At 43.4% G+C, this 27,910-nt stretch overlaps 1 protein-coding gene across 1 annotated transcript; it reads right to left on the reverse strand.

Moving 5' to 3' along the window:
* Window positions 1-490: 490 nt before the first annotated feature.
* Window positions 491-27,766, reverse strand: LOC110481023 (importin-4). The gene is made up of 18 exons (XM_077789907.1): window positions 27,698-27,766; window positions 27,520-27,606; window positions 20,717-20,872; window positions 18,820-18,885; window positions 17,619-17,720; window positions 16,281-16,364; window positions 15,379-15,522; window positions 13,848-13,901; window positions 12,180-12,289; window positions 11,240-11,348; window positions 9,856-9,976; window positions 7,596-7,700; window positions 4,279-4,371; window positions 3,580-3,688; window positions 2,678-2,786; window positions 1,665-1,765; window positions 1,430-1,507; window positions 491-587 (listed from the first exon to the last, which is right to left on the reverse strand). Exons 1-18 carry the CDS (start codon window positions 27,764-27,766, stop codon window positions 491-493), a joined length of 1,794 nt encoding a protein of 597 aa, XP_077646033.1.
* Between the last annotated feature and the right edge of the window lie 144 nt (window positions 27,767-27,910).

Here is a 27,910-nt window from a genome sequence, read left to right on the forward strand (position 1 = left end):
AAAATCCCAGTATAAACCAGTATAAACCACTACAAACCAGTTCAATCACCTTTTCCCCCATTTTCCCCCGATTTTTCCCTTTTTCTCCCAATTTTTTCCCATTTTTTCCTATTTTTTCCCATTTTTGACCCATTTTTGCTGCAGAAAATCCCAGTATAAACCAGTATAAACCAGTACAAACCAGTTTAACCCTTTTTTCCCCATTTTTTGGTCATTTTTTCCCCATTTTCCCCCAATTTTTCCCATTTTTGATGCACAAAATCCCAGCACAAACCAGTACAAACCAGTACAAACCAGTTTAAAGCCCTCCCAGCCCCCTCCCAGTACAAACCAGTATAAACCAGTACAAACCAGTTTGCGACTCCCTCCCGCAGCAGCTGAGGCTCCCCAGGGCCTCGTAGGCGGCGCCTCGGACCCGGCACTGGGGGAACTGGGAGGGAACTGGGAGTTACTGGTTTGGACTGGTTTGGACTGGGAGGGGCGGCGGGGGTTACTGGTTTATACTGGGAGGGAACTGGGAGGGGCTCACCTGGGTCAGATCCAAGATGGCCGCCAGGAGGGGCTCCAGGTGGGGCAGGAGGGCGGAGCTGGGGACCAGTATAAACCAGTATAAACCAGTATGGACCAGTTTAAACCAGTATAAACCAGCATGGACCAGTTTAAACCAGTATAAACCACTATAAACCAGTATAAATGAGTATAAACCAGTATAAACCAGTATGGACCAGTACGGACCAGTTTAAACCCATTCCCAGTATAAACCAGTAACCCCAAACCCATTCCCAGTTCATCCCAGTAACCCCAAACCCATTCCCAGTTCAAACCAGTAACCCCAAACCCATTCCCAGTTCATCCCAGTAACCCCAAACCCATTCCCAGTTCATCCCAGTAACCCCAAACCCATTCCCAGTATAAACCAGTAACCCCAGACCCATTCCCAGTATAAACCAGTAACCCCAAACCACTCCCAGTATAAACCAGTAACCCCAAACCCACTCCCAGTATAAACCAGTAACCCCAAACCCATTCCCAGTACAAACCAGTAACCCCAAACTCCCTCCCAGTATAAACCAGTAACCCCAAACCCATTCCCAGTATAAACCAGTAACCCCAAACCCATTCCCAGAATAAACCAGTAACCCCAAACCCATTCCCAGTATAAACCAGTAACCCCGAACCCATTCCCAGTATAAACCAGTAACCCCAAGCCCATTCCCAGTTCAAACCAGTAACCCCAAACCCATTCCCAGTATAAACCAGTAACCCCAAACCCATTCCCAGTTCATCCCAGTAACCCCAAACCCATTCCCAGTTCAAACCAGTAACCCCAAACCCATTCCCAGTACAAACCAGTAACCCCAAACCCATTCCCAGTACAAACCAGTAACCCCAGACCCATTCCCAGTTCAAACCAGTATAAACCAGTTACCCGCAGTTCTCCGCCAGCTCCCCCAGCGCCCCCAGCGCCGCCTCGGCCAATCCGGGGAAAGCTCCGCCCACTTCCGCCCTGCGAGGGGGCGTGGCATGACCATAAATGGGCATCAGACCACGCCCCCTTTAGCCCCAGGCCACGCCCACCCGGCCCAGGCCACATCCACCCGGCCCAGGCCACGCCCCCTTTGGCCCCAGGCCACGCCCACCCAGCCCAGGCCACGCCCACTCACAGCTCAGGTCCCGCCCACTCCTCGTCCTCGTCCTCCATTGGCTCCGCCCCCTCCTCGTCGTCATGGAAACCCAGCAGCCAATCAGGGGCGTCGGAGGGGGACTGGGGGGGGAAAGGGAGAGGTATGGACCAGTATGGACCAGTATGGACCAGTATGGACCAGTATAAACCAGTATGGACCAGTATGGACCAGTATGGACCAGTATGGACCAGTATGGACCAGTATAAACCAGTATGGACCGGTATGGACCGGTATGGACCAGTATAAACCAGTATGGACCAGTATGGACCAGTATGGACCAGTATAAACCAGTATGGACCGGTATGGACCAGTATAAACCAGTATGGACCAGTATAAACCAGTGTGGACCAGTATAAACCAGTATGGACCAGTATGGACCAGTATAAACCAGTATGGACCAGTATGGACCAGTATGGACCAGTATGGACCAGTATGGACCAGTATGGACTGGTATAAACCAGTATGGACCAGTATGGACCAGTATGGACCAGTATAAACCAGTATGGACCAGTATGGACCAGTATGGAGCAATATGGACCAGTATAAACCAGTATAAACCAGTACAGACCAGTATAAACCAGTATAAACCAGTATGGACCAGTATGAACCAGTATGGAGCAATATGGACCAGTATAAACCAGTATAAACCAGTACAGACCAGTATAAACCAGTATAAACCAGTATGGACCAGTATGAACCAGTATGGAGCAATATGGACCAGTATAAACCAGTATAAACCAGTCCAAACCAGTATAAACCAGTATAAACCAGTATAAACCAGTCCAAACCAGTATAAACCAGTATAAACCAGTAAAAACCAGTACAAACCAGTACAAACCAGTACAAACCAGTATAAAAAAATCCCCATTTTCCCCATTTTTAACCCTTTCACTCCCTCCCACCACCCCCAAACCCCCTCCCAGTCCCCTCCCAGTCCAAACCAGTAACCCCAGCCCCCAAACCAGTACAAACCAGTATAAACCAGTACTGACCGGTGGCGGCGGGGGGCGCAGCGCCCCCTGCAGGAGCGGCAGCGCCTGGGGCAGCAGCGGCGCCGTCCCCTCCCCCAGGAGCTCCGAGACGGCCGAGAGCAGCGCCAAACTGGGAGAAACTGGTTTGGACTGGGAGGGACTGGGGGGGACTGGGAGGGACTGGGAGGGAACTGGGAGGGAACTGGGAGGGACTGGGAGGAAGTGGGAGGAACTGGGAGGGACTGGGAGGGAACTGGGAGGGAACTGGTTTATACTGGGAGGGAACTGGGAGGGACTGGGAGGAACTGGGAGGGACTGGGAGGGAACTGGGAATGGGGTCTGGGGATACTGGGAGGAACTGGGAGGGACTGGGAGGGCACTGGGAGGGACTGGGAGGGACTGGGAGGAAACTGGTTTATACTGGGAGGGACTGGGAGGAACTGGGAGTTACTGGGAGGTAATTGGTTTATACTGGGAGGGAACTGGGAGGGACTGGGAGGGACTGGGCGGTAATTGGTTTATACTGGGATGAACTGGGATGAACTGGGATCAAACTGGGAGTTACTGGGACGTTACTGGTTTGGGCCTTGGGGTTACTGGGATGAACTGGGAGCGGCCAGAAGCCCAAAGTGGGCGTGGCCAAAGGCGGTGTGGGCGTGGCCAAAGGCCGGGGGGCGTGGCCAAAGGCGGGGGCGTGGCTTGGGGCGGTGTGGGCGTGGCTTGGGCTGTGATTGACAGGGGCTGGCTCAGGGCAGTGGGCGGGGCTTAAGGGGAAATGGGCGGGGCTTAAGATGAGTGGGCGGAGATTTGGGGGAATTTTGGGAATTTTTGGGCATTTTTTTTTGGGAATTTTGGGGATTTTGGGAATTTTGGGGATTTGGGATTTTGGGAATTTCGGGAATTTCGGGAATGCTGGCACTCACGTGACCCGCGTGGCGTCGCTGTCGCCGCTCTCGGCCAATCGCAGCCCGAGCTGCAGCGCCTCCAGCAGCCCCTCCCCCACCTGGGCGGGGCCCAGCGCCGCCAGAACCTCTGGAACCAGTATGGACCAGTATAAACCAGTATGGACCAGTATGGACCAGTATGGACCAGTATGGACCAGTATGGACCAGTGTGGACCAGTATGGACCAGTATGGACCAGTATGGACCAGTAGGGACCACTATGGACCAGTATGGACCAGTATAGACCAGTATGGACCAGTATGGACCAGTATGGACCAGTATGGACCAGTATGGACCACTATGGACCAGTATGGACCAGTATGGACCAGTAGGGACCAGTATAAACCAGTATAAACCAGTATGGACCAGTATAAACCATTTTTTCCCATTTTTCCCCATTTTTTGCCTGATTTTCCCCATTTTCCCCCCACTTTTCCCCTCCCAGTCCAAACCAGTCCAAACCAGTCCAAACCAGTATAAACCAGTCCAAACCAGTATAAACCAGTCCAAACCAGTAACCCAAATCCCCCATTTTTAACCCTTTAAATTCCCATTTTTCCCCCGTTTTTCGCCCGATTTTCCCCATTTTTTCACCGAGTTTTCCCCCCTTTCGTCCCTCCCAGTCCAAACCAGTATAAACCAGTATAAACCAGTCCAAACCAGTTCAAACCAGTCTCACCCAGGGCCTGGAGCTGCTGCTCCCCCCCCCGGGCCAGGGCGGCGACGGCGGCGAGGGTGGGGGGGGGGAGGGGCGGGAGGCCGGAGCTGCAGGCTGAGAAATTCGGGAATTTGGGGGAAATTCGGGAATTTTGGGGGAAATTCGGGAATTTGGGGGAAATTCGGGAATTTTTGGGGGAAAAATTCGGGAATTTTGGGGGGAAAATTCGGGAATTTTTGGGGGAAAATTTGGGAATTTTTGGGGATTTTTTGGGGAATTTTGGGGGATTTTTTGGGGATTTTGGGGGGAAAATTTGGGAATTCTGGGGGGAAAAATTCAGGAATTTTGGGGGGGAAAAATTTGGGAATTTTGGGGGGAAAATTTGGGAATTTTGGGGGGAAAATTCGGGAATTTTGGGGGGAAATTTGGGAATTTTTGGGGGAAAAATTCGGGAATTTTTGGGGGAAAAATTTGGGAATTTTGGGGGGAAAATTTGGGAATTTTGGGGGGAAAATTCGGGAATTTTGGGGGGAAAAATTCAGGAATTTTGGGGGGAAAATTTGGGAATTTTTGGGGGAAAAATTCGGGAATTTTGGGGGAAAATTTGGGAATTTTTGGGGGAAAAATTCGGGAATTTTTGGGGAAAATTTGGGAATTTTTGGGGGAAAAAATTCGGGAATTTTTTGGGGGAAAATTTTTTGGGGAATTTGGGGGGAAAATTTGGGAATTTTTGGGGAAAAAATTCGGGAATTTTTTGGGGAAAAATTTGGGCATTTTTGGGGAAAATTTGGGAATTTTTGGGGGAAAATTTTTGGGGGAATTTGGGGGGAAAATTTGGGAATTTTGGAGGGAAAAATTCGGGAATTTTGGGGGGAAAATTTGGGAATTTTTGGGGGAAAAATTCAGGAATTTTGGGGAAAAATTTGGGAATTTTTGGGGGAAAAATTCGGGAATTTTTGGGGATTTTTTTGGGAATTTTGGGGGATTTTTTGGGGATTTTGGGGGAAAAATTCGGGAATTTTGGGGGAAAATTCGGGAATTTTGGGGGGAAAATTTGGGAATTTTTGGGGGAAAATTTGGGAATTTTTGAGGATTTTTTTGGGAATTTTGGGGGATTTTTTGGGGATTTTTTGGGGGATTTTGGGGGATTTTTTGGGGATTTTGGGGGGAAAAATTCGGGAATTTTTGGGGGAAAAATTCGGGAATTTTGGGGGGAAAAATTTGGGCATTTTTGGGGAAAATTTGGGAATTTTGGGGGGGAAAATTTGGGAATTTTGGGGGGAAAATTTGGGAATTTTGGGGGGAAAATTCGGGAATTTTGGGGGGAAAATTAGGGAATTTTTGGGGGAAATTTGGGAATTTGGGGGGAAATTCGGGAATTTTTGGGGGAAAAATTCGGGAATTTTTGGGGATTTTTTTGGGAATTTTGGGGGATTTTTTGGGGATTTTGGGGGAAAAATTCGGGAATTTTGGGGGGAAAAATTTGGGAATTTTGGGGGGAAAAATTCGGGAATTTTTGGGGATTTTTTTGGGAATTTTGGGGGATTTTTTGGGGATTTTGGGGGGAAAAATTCGGGAATTTTGGGGGGAAAAATTTGGGAATTTTGGGGGGAAAAATTCGGGAATTTTTGGGGATTTTTTTGGGAATTTTGGGGGATTTTTTGGGGATTTTCGGGGGAAAATTTGGGAATTTTGGGGGGAAAAATTTGGGAATTTTGGGGGGAAAAATTTGGGAATTTTTTGGGGAATTTGGGGTGAAAATCAGGGGGGAATTTGGGGATTTTAGGGGGAGTTTTGGGGATTTTTTGGGGATTTTGGAAAGGATTTTTGGGGGAATTTTGGGGGGAAATTTGGGGATTTTGGGGGGAAAATTTGGGTATTTTTGGGGATTTTTTTGGGGATTTAGGAGGGTTTTTTGGGGGATTTTTTGGGGATTTTTTTGGGGATTTTGGGGGATTTTTTGGGGATTTTTTGGGAATTTTGGAGGATTTTTTGAGGGATTTTTTGGGGATTTTTGGGGATTTTTTTGGGAATTTTGGGGAAATTTTGGGAGGATTTTTAAGAGATTTTTTGGGGAATTTTTGGCGATTTTTTGGGGATTTTTTGGGCTTTTTGCAGGGTTTTTTTGGGATTTTTTTTTTTTTATTTTTTGGGATTTTTTTGGGGATTTTTGAAGAATTTTTGGGGGAATTTTGGGGGGAAATTTGGGAATTTTGGGAAAATATTGGGGTGAAAATCGGGGGAGAAAATTGGGAATTTTATGGGGAATTTTGGGGATTTTTTGGGATGATTTTGGGATGATTTTGGGATAATTTTGGGATTTTTTTGGGATATTATTGGATGGATTTGGGGATAATTTTGGGATATTTTTGGGATAACTTTGGGATATTTTTGGGATACTTTTGGACGGATTTGGGGATAATTTTGGGATATTTTTGGGATATTTTTGGGATACTTTTGGACGGATTTAGGGGTAATTTTGGGATAATTTTGGACTGATTTTGGGGTGATTTTGGGCAGTTTTTTGGGGTGATTTTGGGATAATTTTGGGGTGATTTTGGGCAGTTTTGGGGCAGTTTTTTGGGGTAATTTTGGGATAATTTTGGGCTGATTTTGGGGTGATTTTGGGCAGTTTTTGGGCAGTTTTTTGGGGTGATTTGGGGATAATTTTGGGATAATTTTGGGATAATTTTGGGATATTTTTGGGCGGATTTGGGGATAATTTTGGGGTGATTTTGGGCAGTTTTTGGGCAGTTTTTTGGGGTGATTTTGGGATAATTTTGGGCAGTTTTTGGGCTGATTTTGGGCAGTTTTTTGGGGTGATTTGGGGATATTTTTGGGGTGTTTTGGGCAGTTTTGGGGCAGTTTTTTGGGGTGATTTTGGGCAGTTTTGGGGCAGTTTTTTGGGGTGATTTTGGGATATTTTTGGGGTGATTTGGGCAGTTTTGGGGCAGTTTTTTGGGGTGATTTGGGGATAATTTTGGGGTGATTTGGGGATAATTTTGGGGTGTTTTTGGGCAGTTTTTGGGCAGTTTTTTGGGGTGATTTGGGGCGGTTTTTTGGGGTGATTTGGGGATATTTTTGGGCAGATTTGGGGATAATTTTGGGGTGTTTTGGGCAGTTTTTTGGGGTGATTTGGGGCGGTTTCGGGGCAGTTTTTTGGGGTGATTTGGGGATAATTTTGGGGTGATTTGGGGCAGTTTTGGGGCAGTTTTTTGGGGTGATTTGGGGCAGTTTTGGGGCAGTTTTTTGGGGTGATTTGGGGATAATTTTGGGGTGATTTTGGGCAGTTTTGGGGCAGTTTTTTGGGGTGATTTTGGGCAGTTTTTGGGGCTCACCCAGCGCGTGCAGCGCGCTCAGCGCCAGCTCCCGGCCCCGCGGCGCCTCCAGAGCCGCCGAAATCCTGGGGAGCACCTGGGGCAGCCAGGGCTGCACCCCCTCACCTGCGGGCAATTAACGCTAATTAACGCTAATTAACACTCATTAACGCTCATGAACTCACCAGGAGCGAAAAGGGACAGAGAGGCGCAAAAAACCCGCCCGAAATCAACGGAAATTCAAGGGAATTCACCCAAAAATCCAAGGGAATTCACCCAAAAAATTCAGCAAAATTCACCCAAAATTCAGCAAAATTCACCCAAAAATCCAAGGGAATCCACCCAAAAATCCAAGGAAATTCACCCAAAAAATTCAGCAAAATTCACCCAAAAATTAATCAAAAATCAACCAAAAAATTCAGCAAAATTCACCCAAAAAATTCAGCAAAATTCACCCAAAAACTTCAGCAAAATTCACCCAAAAATTCAGCAAAATTCAGCCAAAAATTAATCAAAATTCAGCCAAAAAATTCAGCAAAATTCAGCCAAAAAATTCAGCAAAATTCACCCAAAAATTCATCAAAATTCACCCCAAAAAATTCATCAACATTCACCCAAAATTCACCCAAAAATCACCCAAAAAATTCATCAAAATTCACCCAAAAATTCACCCAAAAATTCATCAAAATTCCCCCAAAAATTCACCCAAAAATCCAAGGAAATTCACCCAGAAATTCGGCAAAATTCACACAAAAATTCACCCAAAAATCACCCAAAATTCACCCAAAAAATTCATCACAATTCACCCAAAAATTCACCCAAAAATTCACCCAAAAAATTCATCAAAATTCACCCAAAAATTCACCCAAAATTCATCAAAAAGAACCAATTTTCCCCCAGATTTTCCTCATTTTTTTCCAATTTTCAAATCTCCACAATTTTTTCCCAAATGTTCCCCATTTCCCCCCAAATTTCCCCTTTTTCTTTTTCCATTTTTTCCCCAAATTTTTCCAAATTTTAAATTTTTTTCCCCCAAATTCTCCCATTTTTGCCAAAACTTCCCCATTTTTTCCAAATTTCCCCCAATTTTTCCCCAATTTTTCCCATTTTCCCCCTATTTTCCCAATCCTCCCCAAATTTTCCCAATTTTAGCCAAAATTTCCCCCATTATTTCCCAATTTTACTCAAATTTCCCCATTCTTTTCCACTTTTTACCCAAATTTTTCTCATTCTTTTCCAATTTTCAAATTCTCACAATTTTTGCCCAAATTTTCCCCGTTTTCCCCCAAATCTCCCCATTTTTTTCCATTTTTCCCCAAATTCTTCCAAAATTTAAAGTTTTTCACAAAATTCCACTAATTTATTCCATTTTCCCCCGCAAAATTTTCCAAAATTTAAATTTTTTCCCCATATTACCCCATTTTGTCCCAATTTTTCCCCATTATTCCAAATTTTCCCCAAATTTTCCCCAAATTTCCCCTTTTTTCCATTTTTTTACCCAAATTTTCCTCATTTTTTTCAAATTTTCCCCAAATTTCCCCCAAATTTCCCCATTTTTTCTATTTTTTTCCCAAATTCCCCCAATTTTTCCTATTTTTCCCCCATTTTTTCCAACATTTAATTTTTCCCCCAATCCCCCCAATTTTTTTCCATTTTCCCCCAAATTTTCCCAAAATATAATATTTTCCCCCAAATTACCCCATTTTCCCCCGATTTCCCCCCCAAATTTCCCAATTTTTCTCAAATTTCTCCAAACTTTCCTGATTTTTTCCATTTTTTACCCAAATTTTCCTCATATTTTCCCAATTTTCCCCCAAATTTCCACAATTTTTTCCATTTTATTCCCCAAATTTTATTTTTTTTCCCCCAAATTTTCCCCAATTTCCCATTTTTCTTCCCAATTCTCCCCCCACATTTCCCCAATTTTTTTTCCATTTTTTCCCCAAATTCTTCCAAAATTTAAAATTTTTTCCCCAATTTCCCCCCATTTTTCTTCCCAATTTTTCCCCCAAATTTCCCCAATTTTTTCCCATTTCTTCCCCAAATTCTTCCAAAACTTAAAATCTTTTCCCCCATTCCCCCAATCTTTTCCATTTTTTCCCCAAATTTTCCCCAAATTTCCCCAAAATTTAAATATTTCCCCAAAATCTGATTTTTTTCCATTTTTTCCCCCCAAATTCCTCCAAAATTTAAATTATTTCCCCCTTTTTTTCCCATTTTTTCCCCCAAATCTCCCCGTTTTTGCCCAAAATCCCCGGAATTCACCCCAAATTTGGCTCACCCAGCGCCTCCAGCAGCGTCTCCAGCACGAACCAGGCCTTGGGCTGGGGGGAATTTGGAAATTCCCAAAATTCCCCCAAAATCCGCGGCAGCGCCTCGGCCGCCAGCGGTGCCAGCTCCGCCTGCGACCAGTAAAAACCAGTAAAAACCAGTTGGGAAAAAATCCCAGTCGGAATAGCCCCAAAAAAACCAAAATTCAGCCCAAAAATCCCCAAAAATTCAGCCCAAAAATCCCCAAAATCCAACCCGGAAGTTCCTTAAAATCAACCCCAAAAATCACCAAAATTCACCCCAAAAATTCACCCAAAAAATCCCCAAAATTCACCCCAAAAATCCCCCAAAGTATCCCAAAGATTTCCCAACATTCGCCCCAAAAATCTCCCAAAATTCAGCCCAAAAATCCCCAAAATTCACCCCAAAAATCATCAAAATTCAGCCCAAACATCCCCAAAATCAGACCCAAAATATCCCAAAAATTTAACCCAAAATTCAAGTCAAAAACCCCCAAATTCATCCCAAAAATCCCCAAAGTTCTCCCAAAAATCCCCAAAATTCTCCCAAAAATTCACCCAAAAATCCCCAAAATTCATCCCCAAAGCCCAAAAAATTCACCCCGAAATTCACCCAAAAATCCCCAAAATCCTCCCAAAAATCCTCAAAAATTCACCCAAAAATCCCAAAAAATTCAGCCCAAAAATCCCCAAAATTCCCCAAAAATGGATCCAAAAATCCCCAAAAATTCACTCAAAAATCCCTAAAACTTCAGCCCAAAAATCCCAAAAACTTCAGCCCAAAAATCCCCAAAAATCCACCCAAAAAATCCCCAAAATTCTCCCAAAAATTCACCCAAAAACCCCCAAAATTCATCCCCAAAGCCCAAAAAATTCACCCCAAAATTCACCCCAAAATTCAACTCAAAAATCCTCAAAATCCAACCCGAAATATCCCAAAATTTGACTCAAAATTCACCCCAGAAATTCCCCAAAATTCACCCCAAAATTCATCCCCAAAGCCTCAAAAAATTCATCCAAAAATCCCCAAAAATTCACCCAAAAATCCCAAAAAATTCACCCCAAAAATCCCCAAAAATTGATCCAAAAATCCCCCAAAATCCCCCAAATTCACCCCAAAAATCCCCAAAAATTCACCCCAAAATCCCCCAAATTCACCCAAAAATCCCTCCCAGTATAAACCAGTACAAACCAGTAACCCCAAATCCCCATTTCCCCCATTTTTAACCCTTTAAAATCCAATTTTCCCCCCATTTTTCCCCATTTTTCCCCCATTTTTTGCCCAATTTTCCCCATTTCCCCCTCATTTTTTCCCTCCCATTCCCTCCCAGTCCAAACCAGTATAAACCAGTATAAACCAGTATAAACCAGCACCTCCATCTCCTCCCGCAGCTCCCTCAGCGCCGCGGCCGCCGCCCCCCGGACGGAGCCCTCGGGGTCTCCCAGCCCGGCCCGCAGGGCCCCCAGGACCACGCCCAGGTACCTGCAGGCCACGCCCACCACTCATTTGAATGCCTCAAGCACCGCCCACAATGCATTGGAACCGTTTAAGCCACGCCCCCTTCCTTTAAACCCCGCCCACAGCCCGCCAGCACCCCGAAAACCCCGCCCCCTTTCACCAAATAAGGTAAAAACCCCGCCCACTTTATGCATATGAGGTGAAAACCCCGCCCACTTTATGCATATGAGGTGAAAACCACGCCCACTTTGTGCATATGAGGTGAAAACCCCGCCCATTTTATGCATATGAGCTGAAAACCCCGCCCACTTTATGCATGAGGTGAAAACCCCGCCCACTTTATGCATATGAGGCTGAATCCCCGCCCACTTTATGCATATGAGGCAGAAACTCCGCCCATTTTATGCATATGAGGCAGAAATCCCGCCCGTTTTATGCATATGAGGTGAAAACCCCGCCCATTTTATGCATATGAGCTGAAAAACCCACCCACTTTATGCATATGAGGTGAAAACCCCGCCCATTTTATGCATATGAGGCGAAAACCCCGCCCATTTTATGCATATAAAGCAAAAACCCCGCCCACTTTATGCATGAGGTAGAAACCCCGCCCATATTATGAATATGAGCTGAAAACCCCGCCCATTTTATGCATATGAGGTGAAAACCCCGCCCACTTTATGCATATGAGGTGAAAACCCCGCCCACTTTATGCATATGAGGTGAAAACCCCGCCCACTTTATGCATATGAGGTGAAAACCCCGCCCATTTTATGCATATGAGGTGAAAACCCCGCCCATTTTGTCCATATAAGGAACAAGCCCCGCCCCCTTTTGCCCATATATGGCGCTCACCGCTGCCGCAGGGCGGCGCCGCAGCCGCGCGCCAGCGCCGCCAGCGCCATCAGCGCCCCCTTGCGGCCGCCGGCGGCGCCGCCCCGCGCCGGCTCCTCCAGCAGCGGCAACTTCCGGGCGAGCGCCGACCCCAAAATCGCCGGATTTTCACCCAAAAACGAGACGGGGGAGGGGGCGGAGGGGACGGGGAGGAGGCGGGGAAAAAAAACCGGGAGAAAATCGGTGGAAAAACGGGGAAAAACGGGAGGGAGGAGAGGGAGTTGAGAGAGGAGGCGGGAGGAGGATTGGGGGAAAAAATGAGGCGAAATCGGTTAAAAATGAACCAAAATCGGGGAAAATCGACCCAAAAGTAGCACAGGGAGAAGTAAAAATTGCTAAAAGTTGGAAATTCGCCCGCAAAAAAAGCGAAAATTTCAAGGTTTTCCCGCAAAATGATCGCGGTTTTCCTACAGGGAGGTCCTGGAAGGGTGATAATGAGAAGGAGGTGGAAAAGAAAATGGAATTGATGGGAAATGGGGGGAAAAGTCCCAAAATTGGTGAAAATTTAAAATTTTTGGGAGTTTCGGAGAAAAATTTTGGGTTTTAGTCATCAAAAAGGTAAAATTGCGGAGTTTTGGCCCAAAATTCGATCCCTGAGGGAGAAATTGCCTGAAATGGTCCTGGAAGGGTAAAGAAAAAAAAGGCTAAAAATGAAAAAAAAAAATTGGGAAAATTTGGAAAAAATTCCCAAAAAATTCACCCCAAATTGACAAATTTTAAAAATTTACCAGAAACCCAAAATATTAGAAATTTTCACCAAATTTTCCCTCAGGATCTGCAAAATTCCTCCCAAAAAAGGTCCTGAAAGGGCAGGAAAAAATCCCAAAAATTCCTCAAAAAAAATTCCCCCAAAAAATTCCCAAAAATTCCTAAAAAATTCCAAAAATTTCCAAAATTTAAAAAATTCATTCTGAACCCAAAATTCCCCAAATTTTCCTCATATTTTCCCTCAGGATCTGCAAAATTCCTGACAAAATAAGGTCAGGAAAAAATCCCAAAATTCGTCAAAAAAAAGCCCAAAAAATTTCCAAAAATTAAAAAAAAAAAATCCCCAAAATTCAAAAATTTAAGAAATTCAACCCAAACCCAAAATTTCCCCAAATTTTCCCTCCGGATCTGTCAAATTTAGGCCAAAAAAGGTCCTGAAATATCACCAAAAAAAATCAATAAAAATTGGGAAAAAATTCCCCAAAAATTCCCAAAAACTAAAAAAAAAAAAAAAAATCATAAAAATTCCAAAATTTAAGAAATTTAACTCAAACTCAAAATCTCCCAAATTTTCCCCAATTTTTCCCTCAGGATTTCCCAAATTCCTGCCAAAAAAGGTCCTGAAAGGGCAGAAAAAAACCCCAACATTCCTCAAAAAAAGTCCAAAAAATTCCAAAAAAATTCCCCAAAAATCCCCAAAATTCCAAAGTTTTAAAAATTTATCCCAAACCCAAAATCTTCAAAATTCTCCCCAAATTTTCCCTCAGGATTTCCCAAATTCCTGCCAAAAAAGGTCCTGAAAGGGCAGAAAAAAACCCCAAAATTCCTAAAAAAAAAGCTCAAAAAACTCCAAAAAAAACCCCAAAAATTCCCAAATTTCCCAATTTTCCCAAAATTATGATTTTTTGCCCCAAAACTCACCAATTCCTTGAGCAGCTTTTCGGGGGGCAGCCCCTGGGCCAGAGCGTCCAGAACCTGAGGGGAGAAAATGGAGAAAAAAATCCCAAATTTGGGCAAAATCCCATTGAAAATTCCAGAAAAGTTTTAATTAAAATGGGGAAAAAATCCAAATAAAAAAGGGAAAAAAATATCACAAAAAATGGGAAAAAATCCCCCAAAACTGGGGAAAAAAATTCCAAATAAATTGGGGAAAAAAGGGAAAAATTCTAAATAAAATGGGAAAAAAATTCCAAATAAAATGGGAAAAATTCCAAATAAAATGGGAAAAAAGGGGAAAAATTCCAATTAAAATGGGAAAAAATTCCAAGTAAAATGGGAAAAAATTCTAAATAAAATGGGAAAAAAAGGGGGAAAATTCCAAATAAAATTGGAAAAAATCATAAAAATCGGGAAAAAAATCCAAACAAAATGGGAAGAAAAAGGGGAGAAAATTCCAAATAAAACGGGAAAGAATTCAAAAAAAAATGGGAAAAAATGGGGGAAAATTCCAAGTAAAATGGGAAAAAATTCCAAATAAATTGGGGAAAAACGGGGGAAAATTCCAAATAAATTGGGAAAAAAAAGGGGGAAAAATTCTAAATAAAATAGGAAAAAATTCCAAATAAATTGGGGAAAAATGGGGGAAAATTCCAAGTAAAATGGGAAAAAAATTCCAAATAAATTGGGGAAAAATGGGGGAAAATTCCCAATAAATTGGGAAAAAAAAGGGGAGAAAATTCCAAATAAAATGGGAAAAAATTCTAAATAAATTGGGGAAAAATGGGGGAAAATTCCAAATAAAATGGGAAAAAAATTCCAAATAAATTGGGGAAAAATGGGGGAAAATTCCAAGTAAAATGGGAAAAAATTCCAAATAAATTGGGGAAAAACGGGGGAAAATTCCAAATAAAATGGGAAAAAATTCCAAATAAATTGGGGAAAAATGGGGGAAAATTCCAAATAAAATGGGAAAAAATTCCAAATAAATTGGGGAAAAATGGGGGAAAAATTCCAAATAAAATGGGAAAAAATTCCAAATAAATTGGGGAAAAAAGGGGAAAAATTCCAAATAAAATGGGAAAAAAATTCCAAATAAATTGGGGAAAAACGGGGGAAAATTCCAAATAAAATGGGAAAAAAATTCCAAATAAATTGGGGAAAAACGGGGGAAAATTCCAAATAAAATGGGAAAAAAATTCCAAATAAATTGGGGAAAAACGGGGGAAAATTCCAAATAAAATGGGAAAAAAAAGGGGGAAAATTCCAAGTAAAATAGGAAAAAACGGGGGAAAAAAATCCAAATAAAATGGGGGAAAATGGGGAAAAATTCCAAATAAAATGGGGAAAAATTCCAAATAAAATGGGAAAAAAAATCAGAAAAAAATGGGAAAAAAAAGAGAAAAAAATCCAAATAAAATGGGAAAAAAACCCTAAAAAATCAGGGCAATGTCTCAGAACTTTGGGATTTTTTTGGGAATTTTGGGAATTTTGGGAATTCCGGGAATTCCGGTACCTGCGCGGCGCCGTGGCGGGGGCAGGGCCGCCCCTCCCCCTCCCAGCTCTCCTCGGGTTCGGGATTTTCCGGCCGAATTTCGGCACAAAGTGGGACCAGGAGCCCCCGGAGGAGCAGGGCCAGGAGCCCCCCCCGGAGCAGGGCCTGGAGGAAAACCAGTACAAACCAGTACAAACCAGTACAAACCAGTATGAACCAGTACAAACCAGTACAAACCAGTAAAAAATGGAAAAAACCAGGAAAAAATTGCGTTTTTCCATCATTTTTCAGCCCTAAAATCCTCCCAAATCGCCCCAAATCCCCTCCCAGTTTGTCCCAGTTCCCTCCCAGTATAAACCAGTACAAACCAGTATCAACCAGTCTCAAACCAGTATCAACCAGTACAAACCAGTAGAAACCAGTATAAAAAACTCCCCTTTTATCCCAGTTTTTCCCATTTTTGACCCTTTTGGAGCCCCAAAATCCCCTCAAATTCCCCCAAAATCCCCTCCCAGTTTGTCCCAGTTCCCTCCCAGTGCCCTCCCAGTACAAACCAGTATAAACCAGTATCAAACCAGTATAAAACCCCCTTGTAATCATCATTTCCCCCCATTTTTCCCCGTTTTTGACCATTTTTGCCCCTTTTTGCACCCCCAAAATGGCCTCAAATCCCCTCCCAGTCCATCCCAGTTTGTCCCAGTTCCCTCCCAGTCCATCCCAGTTCAATCCCAGTACAAACCAGTATAAACCAGTATCAAACCAGTATAACAAATCCCTTTTAAACCCAATTTTTTCCCATTTTGGACTGGTTTTGCCCCACAAAATCGCCTCAAATCCCCTCCCAGGCCATCCCAGTTCATCCCAGTTCCCTCCCAGTACCCTCCCAGTACAAACCAGTATAAACCAGTATAAACCAGTCTCACCCTGGGTCTCTTCTGGGCCAGGAACGTCAGCGTGGCCAAGGCCCGGACCCTGACGGCGTCGCCCCTGCACTCGTCCCCAGCCACCTGAGGGGACAAATCCCACCTGAACACTCCCAAAAATCCTCCAGGGGAGGGGCAGGAATTCCCAAACATCCCAGGAATTCCCAAAATCCTGGGAATTCCCAAAAAAATTCCGGGAATTTCCCCAAAAACTCTGGGAATTGCCTCAAAATCCCCATTGACTTTAATGGGGTAGACCTGGTGTCCCAAAATCCCCATTGACTTTAATGGGGTAGACCTGGTGTCCATTAATCCCCATTGACTTTAATGGGTAGACCTGGTGTCCCCAATCTCCATTGACTTTAATGGGGTAGACCTGGTGTCCCAAAATCCCCATTGACTTCAATGGGTAGACCTGGTGTCCTTAAATCCCCATTGACTTTAATGGGTAGACCTGGTGTCCCAAAATCCCCATTGACTTTAATGGGTAGACCTGGTGTCCTTAAATCCCCATTGACTTTAATGGGTAGACCTGGTATCCGCAAATCCCCATTGACTTTAATGGGTAGACCTGGTATCCGCAAATCCCCATTGACTTTAATGGGGTAGACCTGGTGTCCCAAAATCCCCATTGACTTTAATGGGGTAGACCTGGTGTCTGTAAACCCCCATTGACTTTAATGGGGTAGACCTGGTGTCTGTAAACCCCCATTGACTTTAATGGGGTAGACCTGGTGTCCTTAAATCCCCATTGACTTTAATGGGTAGACCTGGTGTCCCAAAATCCCCATTGACTTTAATGGGTAGACCTGGTGTCCCAAAATCCCCATTGACTTTAATGGGTAGACCTGGTGTCCTTTAATCCCCATTGACTTTAATGGGGTAGACCTGGTGTCCCCAAGTTCCCATTGACTTCAATGGGTAGACCTGGTGTCCGCAAATCCCCATTGACTTTAATGGGGTAGACCTGGTGTCCTTAAATCCCCATTGACTTTAATGGGGTAGACCTGGTGTCCATTAATCCCCATTGACTTTAATGGGGTAGACCTGGTATCCATAAATCCCCATTGACTTTAATGGGGTAGACCTGGTGTCAAAAAAATCCCCATTGACTTTAATGGGGTAGACCTGGTATTGGTAAATCCCCATTGACTTTAATGGGTAGACCTGGTGTCCACAAATCCCCATTGACTTTAATGGGTAGACCTGGTGTCCATTAATCCCCATTGACTTTAATGGGGTAGACCTGGTGTCGCCAACATTTTTGGGTGGAAAAATCCCAATTTTTGCCCAAAAAATTCCCAAATTTTGGGCGGAAATGAAGATTTTGGGGCTCACCTGGAGGCAGAGCTCCAGCAGGGGCCGCAGGTGAGGGATCACAGATTCGGGATGGGATTCCAGGAATTCATCCAGCACCTCCAGGGCGTCGGCGCCGTGATCCTGGACGGGAATTTCCCAAATTCATCCCAAATTTCAGCCCGAAATGTCCCAAATTCACCCCAAATTGCAGCCAGAAATTCAGCCCGAATTGTCCCAAATTCAGCCCAAAATTCAGCCCAAAATGTCCCAAATTCACCCCAAAATTAACCCCAAAATGTTCCAAATTTAACCCAAAAATTAACCCCAAAAATATCCCAAATTCACCCCAAAAATTTCCTAAATTCACCCCAACATTTCCCCCAAAAATGTCCCAAATTCACCCCAAAATTTCCCCAATTTCAGCCCAAATTTTCCCAACTTTTTCCCGTTTTCATCCCAAATTTCCCCAAAATTCATCCCCAAATTTTCAATTTTTTTTTCAATTTTGCTCCAAATTCTTCCCAAATGTTCCCAATTTTTTTCCTATTTTCAACCCAAATTTTCCCGAATTTCTCAAAATTCACCCTAAAATCCCCTGAATTCACCCCAAAATGTCCCAAATTTCCTCAATTTCAGCCCAAATTTTCCCAATTTTTTTCCTATTTTAACCCCAAATTCACCCCAAATTTCCCAAAATTCCTCAAATTTCCCCAAATTCACCGCAAAATTCAACCCAAAAATCCCAAAAATCCACCCCAAAATTCACCCCAAAATCCCCAAAATTCACCCCAAAAATTCCCAAACTTCAACCAAAATTTCCCCAAAATGTCCCAAATTCACCCCAAAAATTCCCCAATTTCTGCCCAAATTTTCCCAATTTTTTCCTATTTTCACCCCAAATTTTCCCAGATTTTCCAAATTTCCCAAAATTCAGCTAAAAAATCTCCAAAATTCACCCCAAAATTTCCCCATTTCAGCCCAAATTTCCCCAATTTTTTCCTATTTTCACCTCAATTTTTCCCCCCAAATTTTCCCAAATTTCCCAAAATTCACCCCAAAATTCACCCAAAACTCACCCCAAAAAATCCCCAAAATTCACCCCAAAATTTCCCCATTTCACCCCAAATTCCCTCAATTTCCACCCAAATTTTCCCTTTTTTTTTCCTATTTTCACCCCAAATTTTGCCCAAATTTCCAAATTTTCCCAAAATTGCCGGAATTTCCCCCAATTTTTCCTCACCTCGTCCAGGCCCAGCAGCTCCTGCAGCGCCTCGAGGACGTCCGGGAGCAGCGAGCGGGGGAGGGGCTGAAAAAAAACCCAAAATTTTGGGCAAAAACGGGGAAATTGGGGAATTTTAGAGAATCCCAAATTTTGCCCGAAAATTCCCAAAGTTTCTCCCCAGGAACCCCAAATTTAGCCGGAAAAATCCCAAATTTTGGCCCCAAATTCCCAAATTTTGGCCCCAAAACCCCCAAATTTCACTCCAAAATTCCAAAATTTCATCCAAAACCCCCCAAATTTCTACTGAAAATCCCCAAATTTTGCCCCAAAACCTCCAAATTTTCTCCAGAAACCCCCAAATTTCGCCCGAAAAATCCCGAATTTTCACCCCAAAACCCCCAAATTTTCCCCTAAACCCCCCAAATTTTACCTGAAAAATCCTGAATTTCATCCCAAAAATCCCAAATTTCGCCTCCAAACTCCCAAATTTTCTCCCCAGACCCCCCAAATTTCGCCCTAAACCCCCCAAATTTTCTCCAGAAACTCCCAAATTTTCTCCCTAAACCCCCAAATTTTCCCCTAAAACCCCCAAATTTTACCCAAAACCCCCCAAATTTTCTCCCTAAACCCCCAAATTTTCTCCAGAAACTCCCAACTTCTGCCCGAAAAATCCTGAATTTCATCTCAAAATCCCCAAATTTTGTCCCAAAACCCCCAATTTTCCCCCCAAACCCCCAATTTTCCCCCCAAACCCCCAAATTTCGCCCTAAACACCCCAAATTTTGCCTCCAAATTCCCAAATTTCCCCCCAAACCCCCAAATTTCCCCTGAAAAATCCTGAATTCCATCCCAAAAATCCCACATTTTGCTCCCAATTTTCCCCCCAAAACCCCCAATTTCCCCCCAAACCCCCAAATTTTCTCCCAATCCCCCCAAATTTCATCCTAAAACCCCCAAATTTTCCCCTAAAATCCCCAAATTTTGTCTGAAAGATCCTCAATTCCATCCCAAAAATCCCAAATTTTGCCCCTAAACCCCCCAAACTTCATCCCCAAACCCCCAAATTTCCCCCCAAACCCCCCAAATTCCCCCCAAATTTCCCCCCAAACCCCCAAATTTTCCCCCAAACCCCCAAATTTCCCCCAAAATTTTCCCCCAAACCCCCAAATTTCCCCCCAAATTTCCCCCTAAAACCCCCAAATTCGCCCCTATAACCCCCAAATTTCCCCTGAAAAATCCTGAATTCCATCTCAAAAATCCCACATTTTACCCCCAAATTCCCCCCTAAACCCCCAAATTCCCCCCAAAACCCCAAATTCCCCCCTAAACCTCCAAATTCCCCCTAAAACCCCCAAATTCCCCCTAAAACCCCCAATTTTCCCCCCAAAACCCCCAAATTTTCCCCTAAACCCCCAAATTTTCTCCTCAAACTCCCCAATTTTGCCCAAAACCCCCCAAATTTCCCCCCAAATCCCCAACTTTCCCCTGAAAAATCCTGAATTCCATCCCAAAAATCCCACATTTTACCCCCAAATTTCCCCCCAAACCCCCCAAATTTCCCCCCAAACCCCCAAATTTTCCCATAAACCCCCAAATTTTCCCCTAAACCCCCCAAACTTTCCCCTAAAACCCCCAAATTTTCTCCCCAAACCCCCCAAATTTTCCCCCAAACCCCCAAATTTCATCCCAAAACCCCCCAATTTTCCCCCCAAATCCCCCAAATTTCACTCCAAAACCCCCAAATTTCCCCCCAAACCCCCTAAATTTCCCCCTAAAACCCCCAAATTTCCCCCCAAACCCCCAAATTTCCCCCCAAATTCCCCCCAAACCCCCTAAATTTCCCCTAAACCCCCCAAATTTCCCAAATTTCCCCCAATTTGCCCAAACCCCGCCGTTTTGGCCCCAATCCGCTCACCGGCCGCAGGCTGGGCAGCAGCGCCGCCGTTGCCGCCGTCGCCGCCAGGGGGCGCGCGCGCAGCCCCGCGCGGCACAGCCGCAGGTGGGCGGGGCCGGCGCGCGCCAGCGCGGGGCCGGCCACGCCCACCGCCACGCCCAGGAAGCGCAGCGCCCCCTGCGGCCGCGGGGGGAAGCGCAGTCAGGGGATGGCTTGGTCGGGGTTTGGGGTTTTGGGGGGATTTTGGGGGTTTTTGGGGGGATTTTTTGGGGAATTTTAGGAATTTTTTGGGGGGATTTTTAGGGGGATTTTTAGGGATTTTTTGGGGATTTTTAGAGGAATTTTTAGGGATTTTCTGGAGATTTTTAGGGGGATTTTTAGGGGTTTTTAGAGGAATTTTGGGGGATTTTTTGGGGATTTTTTGGTAATTTTTAGAGGAATTTTTAGGGATTTTTTGGGATTTTTTGAAGAATTTTTAGGGATTTTTTAGGGGTTTTTAGAGGGATTTTTAGGGGTTTTTAGATGAATTTTTAGGGATTTTTTGGGATTTTTGGAAGAATTTTTAGGGGTTTTTAGAGGAATTTTTGGGGATTTTTTAGGGGGATTTTTTGAAGAATTTTTGGGGATTTTTTAGGGGTTTTTAGAGGAATTTTTGGGGATTTTTTGGGGATTTTTTTAGGGATTTTTAGGGGGATTTTTTAGGGGTTTTTAGAGGAATTTTTGGGGATTTTTTGGGGATTTTTTTAGGGATTTTTAGGGGGATTTTTTAGGGGTTTTTAGAGGAATTTTTAGGGATTTTTGGGGGGGTTTTTTGAAGAATTTTTTGGGGATTTTTTAGGGGTTTTTAGAGGAATTTTGGGGGATTTTTGGGGATTTTTTGGTAATTTTTATGGGGATTCTTAGAAGAATTTTTAGGGATTTTTTTGGGGGGATTTTTTGAAGAATTTTTGGGGATTTTTTAGGGGTTTTTAGAGGAATTTTTTGGGGATTTTTTGAAGAATTTTTGGGGAATTTTTAGGGGTTTTTAGAGGAATTTTTGGGGATTTTTTGGGGATTTTTTGGTAATTTTAAGGGGGATTTTTTGGGGATTTTTGGAAGGATTTTTTGGGATTTTTTAGGGGATTTTTAGAGGAATTTTTAGGGGTTTTTAGAGGAATTTTTGGGGATTTTTTTGGGGATTTTTAGAGGAATTTTTAGGAAATTTTTTGGGGATTTTTGAAGAATTTTGGGGGATTTTTTAGGGGTTTTTAGAGGAATTTTTAGGGATTTTTAGGGGGATTTTTAGGGATTTTTTGAAGGATTTTTGGGGATTTTTTAGGGGTTTTTAGAGGAATTTTTGGGGACTTTTTGGGGATTTTTTGAAGGATTTTTTGGGATTTTTTAGGGGTTTTTAGAGGAATTTTTGGGGATTTTTTGGGATTTTTTGAAGAATTTTTAGGGATTTTTAGGGGGATTTTTAGGGATTTTTTGAAGGATTTTTGGGGATTTTTTAGGGGTTTTTAGAGGAATTTTTGGGGACTTTTTGGGGATTTTTTGAAGAATTTTTAGGGATTTTTTGGGATTTTTTGAACAATTTTTTGGGATTTTTTAGGGGTTTTTAGAGGAATTTTTAGGGATTTTTTGAAGGATTTTTGGGGATTTTTTAGGGGTTTTTAGAGGAATTTTTAGGGATTTTTTGCGGGATTTTTTGAAGGATTTTTTGGGATTTTTTAGGGGTTTTTAGAGGAATTTTTGGGGATTTTTTGGGATTTTTTGAAGAATTTTTAGGGATTTTTTGGGATTTTTTGAACAATTTTTTGGGATTTTTTAGGGGTTTTTAGAGGAATTTTTAGGGGTTTTTAGAGGAATTTTTAGGGATTTTTTGAAGGATTTTTGGGGATTTTTTAGGGGTTTTTAGAGGAATTTTTGGGGATTTTTTTGGGGATTTTTTGGTAATTTTTAGGGGGATTTTTAGGGATTTTTTGAAGGATTTTTTTGGATTTTTTAGGGGTTTTTAGAGGAATTTCTGGGGATTTTTTGGGGATTTTTTGGTAATTTTTAGGGGGATTTTTAGGGATTTTTTGAAGGATTTTTTTGGATTTTTTAGGGGTTTTTAGAGGAATTTTTGGGGATTTTTTGGTAATTTTTAGGGGGATTTTTAGGGATTTTTTGAAGAATTTTTACGGATTTTTTTGGGGATTTTTTGAAGGATTTTTGGGGATTTTTTAGGGGTTTTTAGAGGGATTTTTAGGGGTTTTTAGATGAATTTTTAGGGATTTTTTGGGATTTTTGGAAGAATTTTTAGGGGTTTTTAGAGGAATTTTTGGGGATTTTTTAGGGGGATTTTTTGAAGAATTTTTGGGGATTTTTTAGGGGTTTTTAGAGGAATTTTTGGGGATTTTTTGGTAATTTTTAGGGGGATTTTTAGGGATTTTTAGAGGAATTTTTAGGGATTTTTTGGGGATTTTTTGAAGGACTTTTTAGGGGTTTTTAGAGGAATTTTTTGGGGATTTTTTGAAGGATTTTTGGGGATTTTTAGGGGATTTTTTGGGGATTTTTAGGGGTTTTTAGAGGAATTTTTGGGGATTTTTTGGGATTTTTTGAAGAATTTTTAGGGATTTTTTGGGATTTTTTTAACAATTTTTTGGGATTTTTTAGGGGTTTTTAGAGGAATTTTTAGGGATTTTTTGAAGGATTTTTGGGGATTTTTTAGGGGTTTTTAGAGGAATTTTTAGGGATTTTTTGCGGGATTTTTTGAAGGATTTTTTGGGATTTTTTAGGGGTTTTTAGAGGAATTTCTGGGGATTTTTTGGGGATTTTTTGGTAATTTTTAGGGGGATTTTTAGGGATTTTTTGAAGGATTTTTTTGGATTTTTTAGGGGTTTTTAGAGGAATTTTTGGGGATTTTTTTGGGGATTTTTTGGTAATTTTTAGGGGGATTTTTAGGGGTTTTAGGAGAATTTTTAGGATTTTTTGGGGGATTTTTTGAAGAATTTTTGGGGATTTTTTAGGGGTTTTTAGAGGAATTTCTGGGGATTTTTTGGGGAGTTTTTGAAGGATTTTTTGGGATTTTTTAGGGGATTTTTTGAAGAATTTTTTGGGATTTTTTAGGGGTTTTTAGAGGAATTTAAAGGATTTTTTTGGGATTTTTTAGGGGTTTTTAGAGGAATTTTTGGGGATTTTTTGGGGATTTAGAGGGATTTTTAGAGGAATTTTTAGGGATTTTTTGGGGATCTTTTGGTAATTTTTAGGGATTTTTAGAGGAATTTTTAGGGATTTTTTGAAGAATTTTTGGGGAATTTTTTGGGATTTTTGAAGAATTTTTGGGGGGTTTTTAGAGGAATTTTTTGGGATTTTTTGGTAACTTTTTAGTAGAATTTTTAGGGATTTTTTGGGGGATTTTTTGAAGAATTTTTTGGGATTTTTTAGGGGTTTTTAGAGGAATTTTTGGGGATTTTTAGAGGAATTTTTTTGGGGGATTTTTTTTGAGAAGATTTTCTAAATTTTTTTCGGGGTTTTTTTGGAAATTTTGGGGCTCTCACCTCCAGTTTTTGGGGATCCTTCGCCGCCTCCTGGATCCATTTTTCCACCGGTTCCCAAAATTTGGGGCCCCCCAGGAGCACCAGCCGCGCCCCGAGCTGGGCCAGGGCCCCTCTGCTGGACGAGCTGGGGGCAAAAAATTCCAAAAATTCCCAAAATTCCCAAAATTCCCCAAAATCCCCCAATTCTAGGATCAAATCCCCACTTTTCAGTAAAAAAATCCGATTTTTTTACCCAAAAAATCCCATTTTTTTCACCAAAATTCGCATTTTTTTAGTGAAAAAAATCTGATTTTTCGGGGATCCATTCTGCCCGTTTTCAGCCCAAAATTCCCATTTTCCCCCCAAATTTCACCCAGGAAAATCCAATTTTTCATTCCAAATTCCCAATTTTTTCCCCAGAAATTGATGTTTTCACCCAGCTTTTTCCCAAAATTCCCCATTTTTTACCCAAAATTCCAATTTTTAATCAAAACCCCCCAATTTTCACCCCAAAAATCCCCATTTTTTACCAAAACACCCCAAATTTTCATTTCTCAAAACTCCACATTTTTCACCCAAAATTCCCTTTTTTCTCCCCCAAAATTTCCCATTTTTTCCCTTAAAAATCCCCATTTTCCCCAAAATTCCCAATATTCTCCCCAAAAATTCCCAATTTTCCCAAAATTCCCGATTTTCAGCCCAAAACCCCCAATTTTCCCCATAAAATCCCCAAATTTTTTTACCAAAACACCCCAAATTTTTCCACCAAAAACTCCCCGATTTTCAACCCAAAAACCCCAAATTTCCACATAAAATCCCCCAATTTTTTTCCCAAAATCCCAAATTTTTTCCCCAATTTTTCTCCAGCCCCACCCCCCTCCAGGTTTATCCCCAAAATCTCCCAAATTTTGGGGAAATTTGGGGGAAATTTGGGGAATTTCGGGCAATTTTCCACTCACTCCGTCTCCCGCTCCAAGGCCTCGACCAAGACGTGGGGGAGCCTGGGAGGGGGCGTGGCCACATTTAGCCACGCCCCCTCATTAGCATATTCTGTTAATTAACTCCATTTATGCACAGGCCACGCCCTCAAAGCCAAACTTAAGCCCCTCCCCCTTTTGTAATTAATAACGCACATCAAATTAATTAATTAACCCCAGGCCACGCCCATATTAAGCCACTCCCCTGAATTAAATTAGCTCCATCCCCTCCCTAATTAACATTTTTAATTAAGCTCCACCCCCTCCATTGTACTCCAAAGGAAGAGAAGCCACGCCCCCTCATTAATTCTGATTGGCTACAGGCCACGCCCCTTTGTCCTAAGCCACGCCCCTTCCATTGATGGCAATGGGGTTTAAGCCACGCCCCCTCCCATTGACTTCAACGAGGCCGAAGCCCCGCCCACTTACCCACAAGCCACGCCCCCTCACATTGACTTTAATGGGGCTGAAGCCCCGCCCACTTCCCCACAAGCCACGCCTCCTCCCATTGACTTTAATGGGGCTGAAGCCCCGCCCACTTCCCCACAAGCCACGCCCCCTCCCATTGATCCCAATGGGGCCCAGGCCCCGCCCACCTGTCAATCAACTCCGGGGGGAGTTTCCGGAGGCGCCTCCGGAGCAGAAGAGCGGCCAAATTTCGGATCTGGGAGCCCCAAAATCCCCCAGATTCACCCCAAAATTCAGCCCGAAATCACCCAAATTCACCCCAAAATCCACCCCAAAATTCACCCCCAAAAGCCCCAAATTCACCCCAAAATTCACCCCGAAATCCCCCAAATTCACCCCAAAAATCATCCCAAAATCCCCCAAATTCACCCCAAAAATCATCCCAAAATCCCCCAAGTTCACCCCAAAATCCCCAAATTTCCCCCAAAATTCACCAAAATCCCCCAAATTCTCCTCAAAATCCCCTCAGAACCCTCCAATTTTCCCTGACATCCCCAAAATTTTCCCCAAATTCCCCCTCCAATACCCAAAAGGCCCCCCAAAATTTCCCAAATTCAACCCAAAATCCCCCAAATTCACCCCAAATCCCCCAAAATTACTCCCAAACCCCTCCAAATCCCCAAATTCCCCCCAAATCCCCAAATTCCTCCCCAAAATCCCAACATTCCCCCCAAAATCCCTAAATTCCCCCCCAAATTTCCCAAATTCATCCCAAAAATCCCCCAATTCACCCCAAAATCTCCTCAGGATCCCCAAATTCCCCCCAAAATTTCCTCAAATCCCCCCAAATCCCCTCAGAACCCCCTAAATCTCCCCAAAATTTTCCAAATTCCCCCCAAAATCCCCCAATTCACCCCCAAAATCCCAAAATTCCCACCAAAATCCCCTCCGAATCCTCAAAATCCCCCAAATTCATGCCAAAATCCCCAAAATCTCCCCCAAATTCCCCTCAGAATCCCCTAAACCCCCCCCAAAATTTCCCAAATTCACCCCAAAATCCCTCAAAATCTCAAAATTCCCCCCAAAATCCCCTCAGAATCCCCTAAATCCTCCAAAACTCCCCAAATTCACCCCAAATCCCCCAATTCACCCCCAAAATCCCCAAATTCCCCCCAAAATGTCCCAAAATCCCCCAAATTTCCCCCCAAATCCCCTCAGCATCCCCAAAATTCCCCCAAAAATCCCCAAGTTCACCCCAAATCCCCCCAAATTTCCCCCAAAATCCCCCTCAAATCCCCCAAATTCACCCCCAAAACCCCCCAAATTCCTCCCAAAATTTCCCAAAATCCCCAAAATTTTCCAAAATCCCCAAAATTCCCCCCAAAATCCCCAAATTCACCCCAAATCCCCCCAAATTTCCCCCAAAATCCCCCTCAAATCCCCCAAATTCACCCCCAAAACCCCCCAAATTCCTCCCAAAATTTCCCAAAATCCCCAAAATTTTCCAAAATCCCCAAAATTCCCCCCAAAATCCCCAAATTCACCCCAAATCCCCCCAAATTTCCCCCAAAATCCCCCTCAAATCCCCCAAATTCACCCCCAAAACCCCCCAAATTCCTCCCAAAATTTCCCAAAATCCCCAAAATTTTCCAAAATCCCCAAAATTCCCCCCAAAATCCCCATATTCACCCCAAATCCCCCCAAATTTCCCCCAAAATCCCCCTCAAATCCCCCAAATTCACCCCCAAAACCCCCCAAATTCCTCCCAAAATTTCCCAAAATTTTCCAAAATCTCCAAAATTCCCCCAAAAATCCCCATATTCACCCCAAATCCCCCCAAATTTCCCCCAAAATCCCCCTCAAATCCCCCAAATTCACCCCCAAAACCCCCCAAAATTTCCCAAAATCCCCAAAAATCCCCCCAAAAATCCCTCCTTACCTGCGGCCTCTCCGCCGCCCTCAGCAGCTCCGCGAGCCCCTCGGGCCCCTCCGGCTCCCGCAGCGCGTCCCGCAGCCGCTCCGAGGCCTGCAAAACACCCGCAACCCTCACCGCGGGGCCCCCCAAAACCCCCAAATCCCCCCGAATCCGCCCAAATTTGCCCAAAATCCCCCAAAACCTGGCGGATCCTGGCGCCGTCCGGCTCCAGGAGCTCCCCCAGGAGCCGCTCCAAGGCGGCCGCCGCCATGTTGAGAGAAGCGGGTGCGGCCATTTTGAAAGAAGCGGGGGGCGGCCATTTTGTGTACGGCAAAAAGGGCGGAAGTGGGGTGGTGCGACGACGGAAGTGGGCGTGGCTAAAGGGCGCGCCGGGACTCCTCGGTGGTTCTTAAAG

Source organism: Lonchura striata, chromosome 39 (genome assembly GCF_046129695.1).
Source record: "Lonchura striata isolate bLonStr1 chromosome 39, bLonStr1.mat, whole genome shotgun sequence".
Lineage (NCBI taxonomy): Eukaryota > Metazoa > Chordata > Aves > Passeriformes > Estrildidae > Lonchura > Lonchura striata.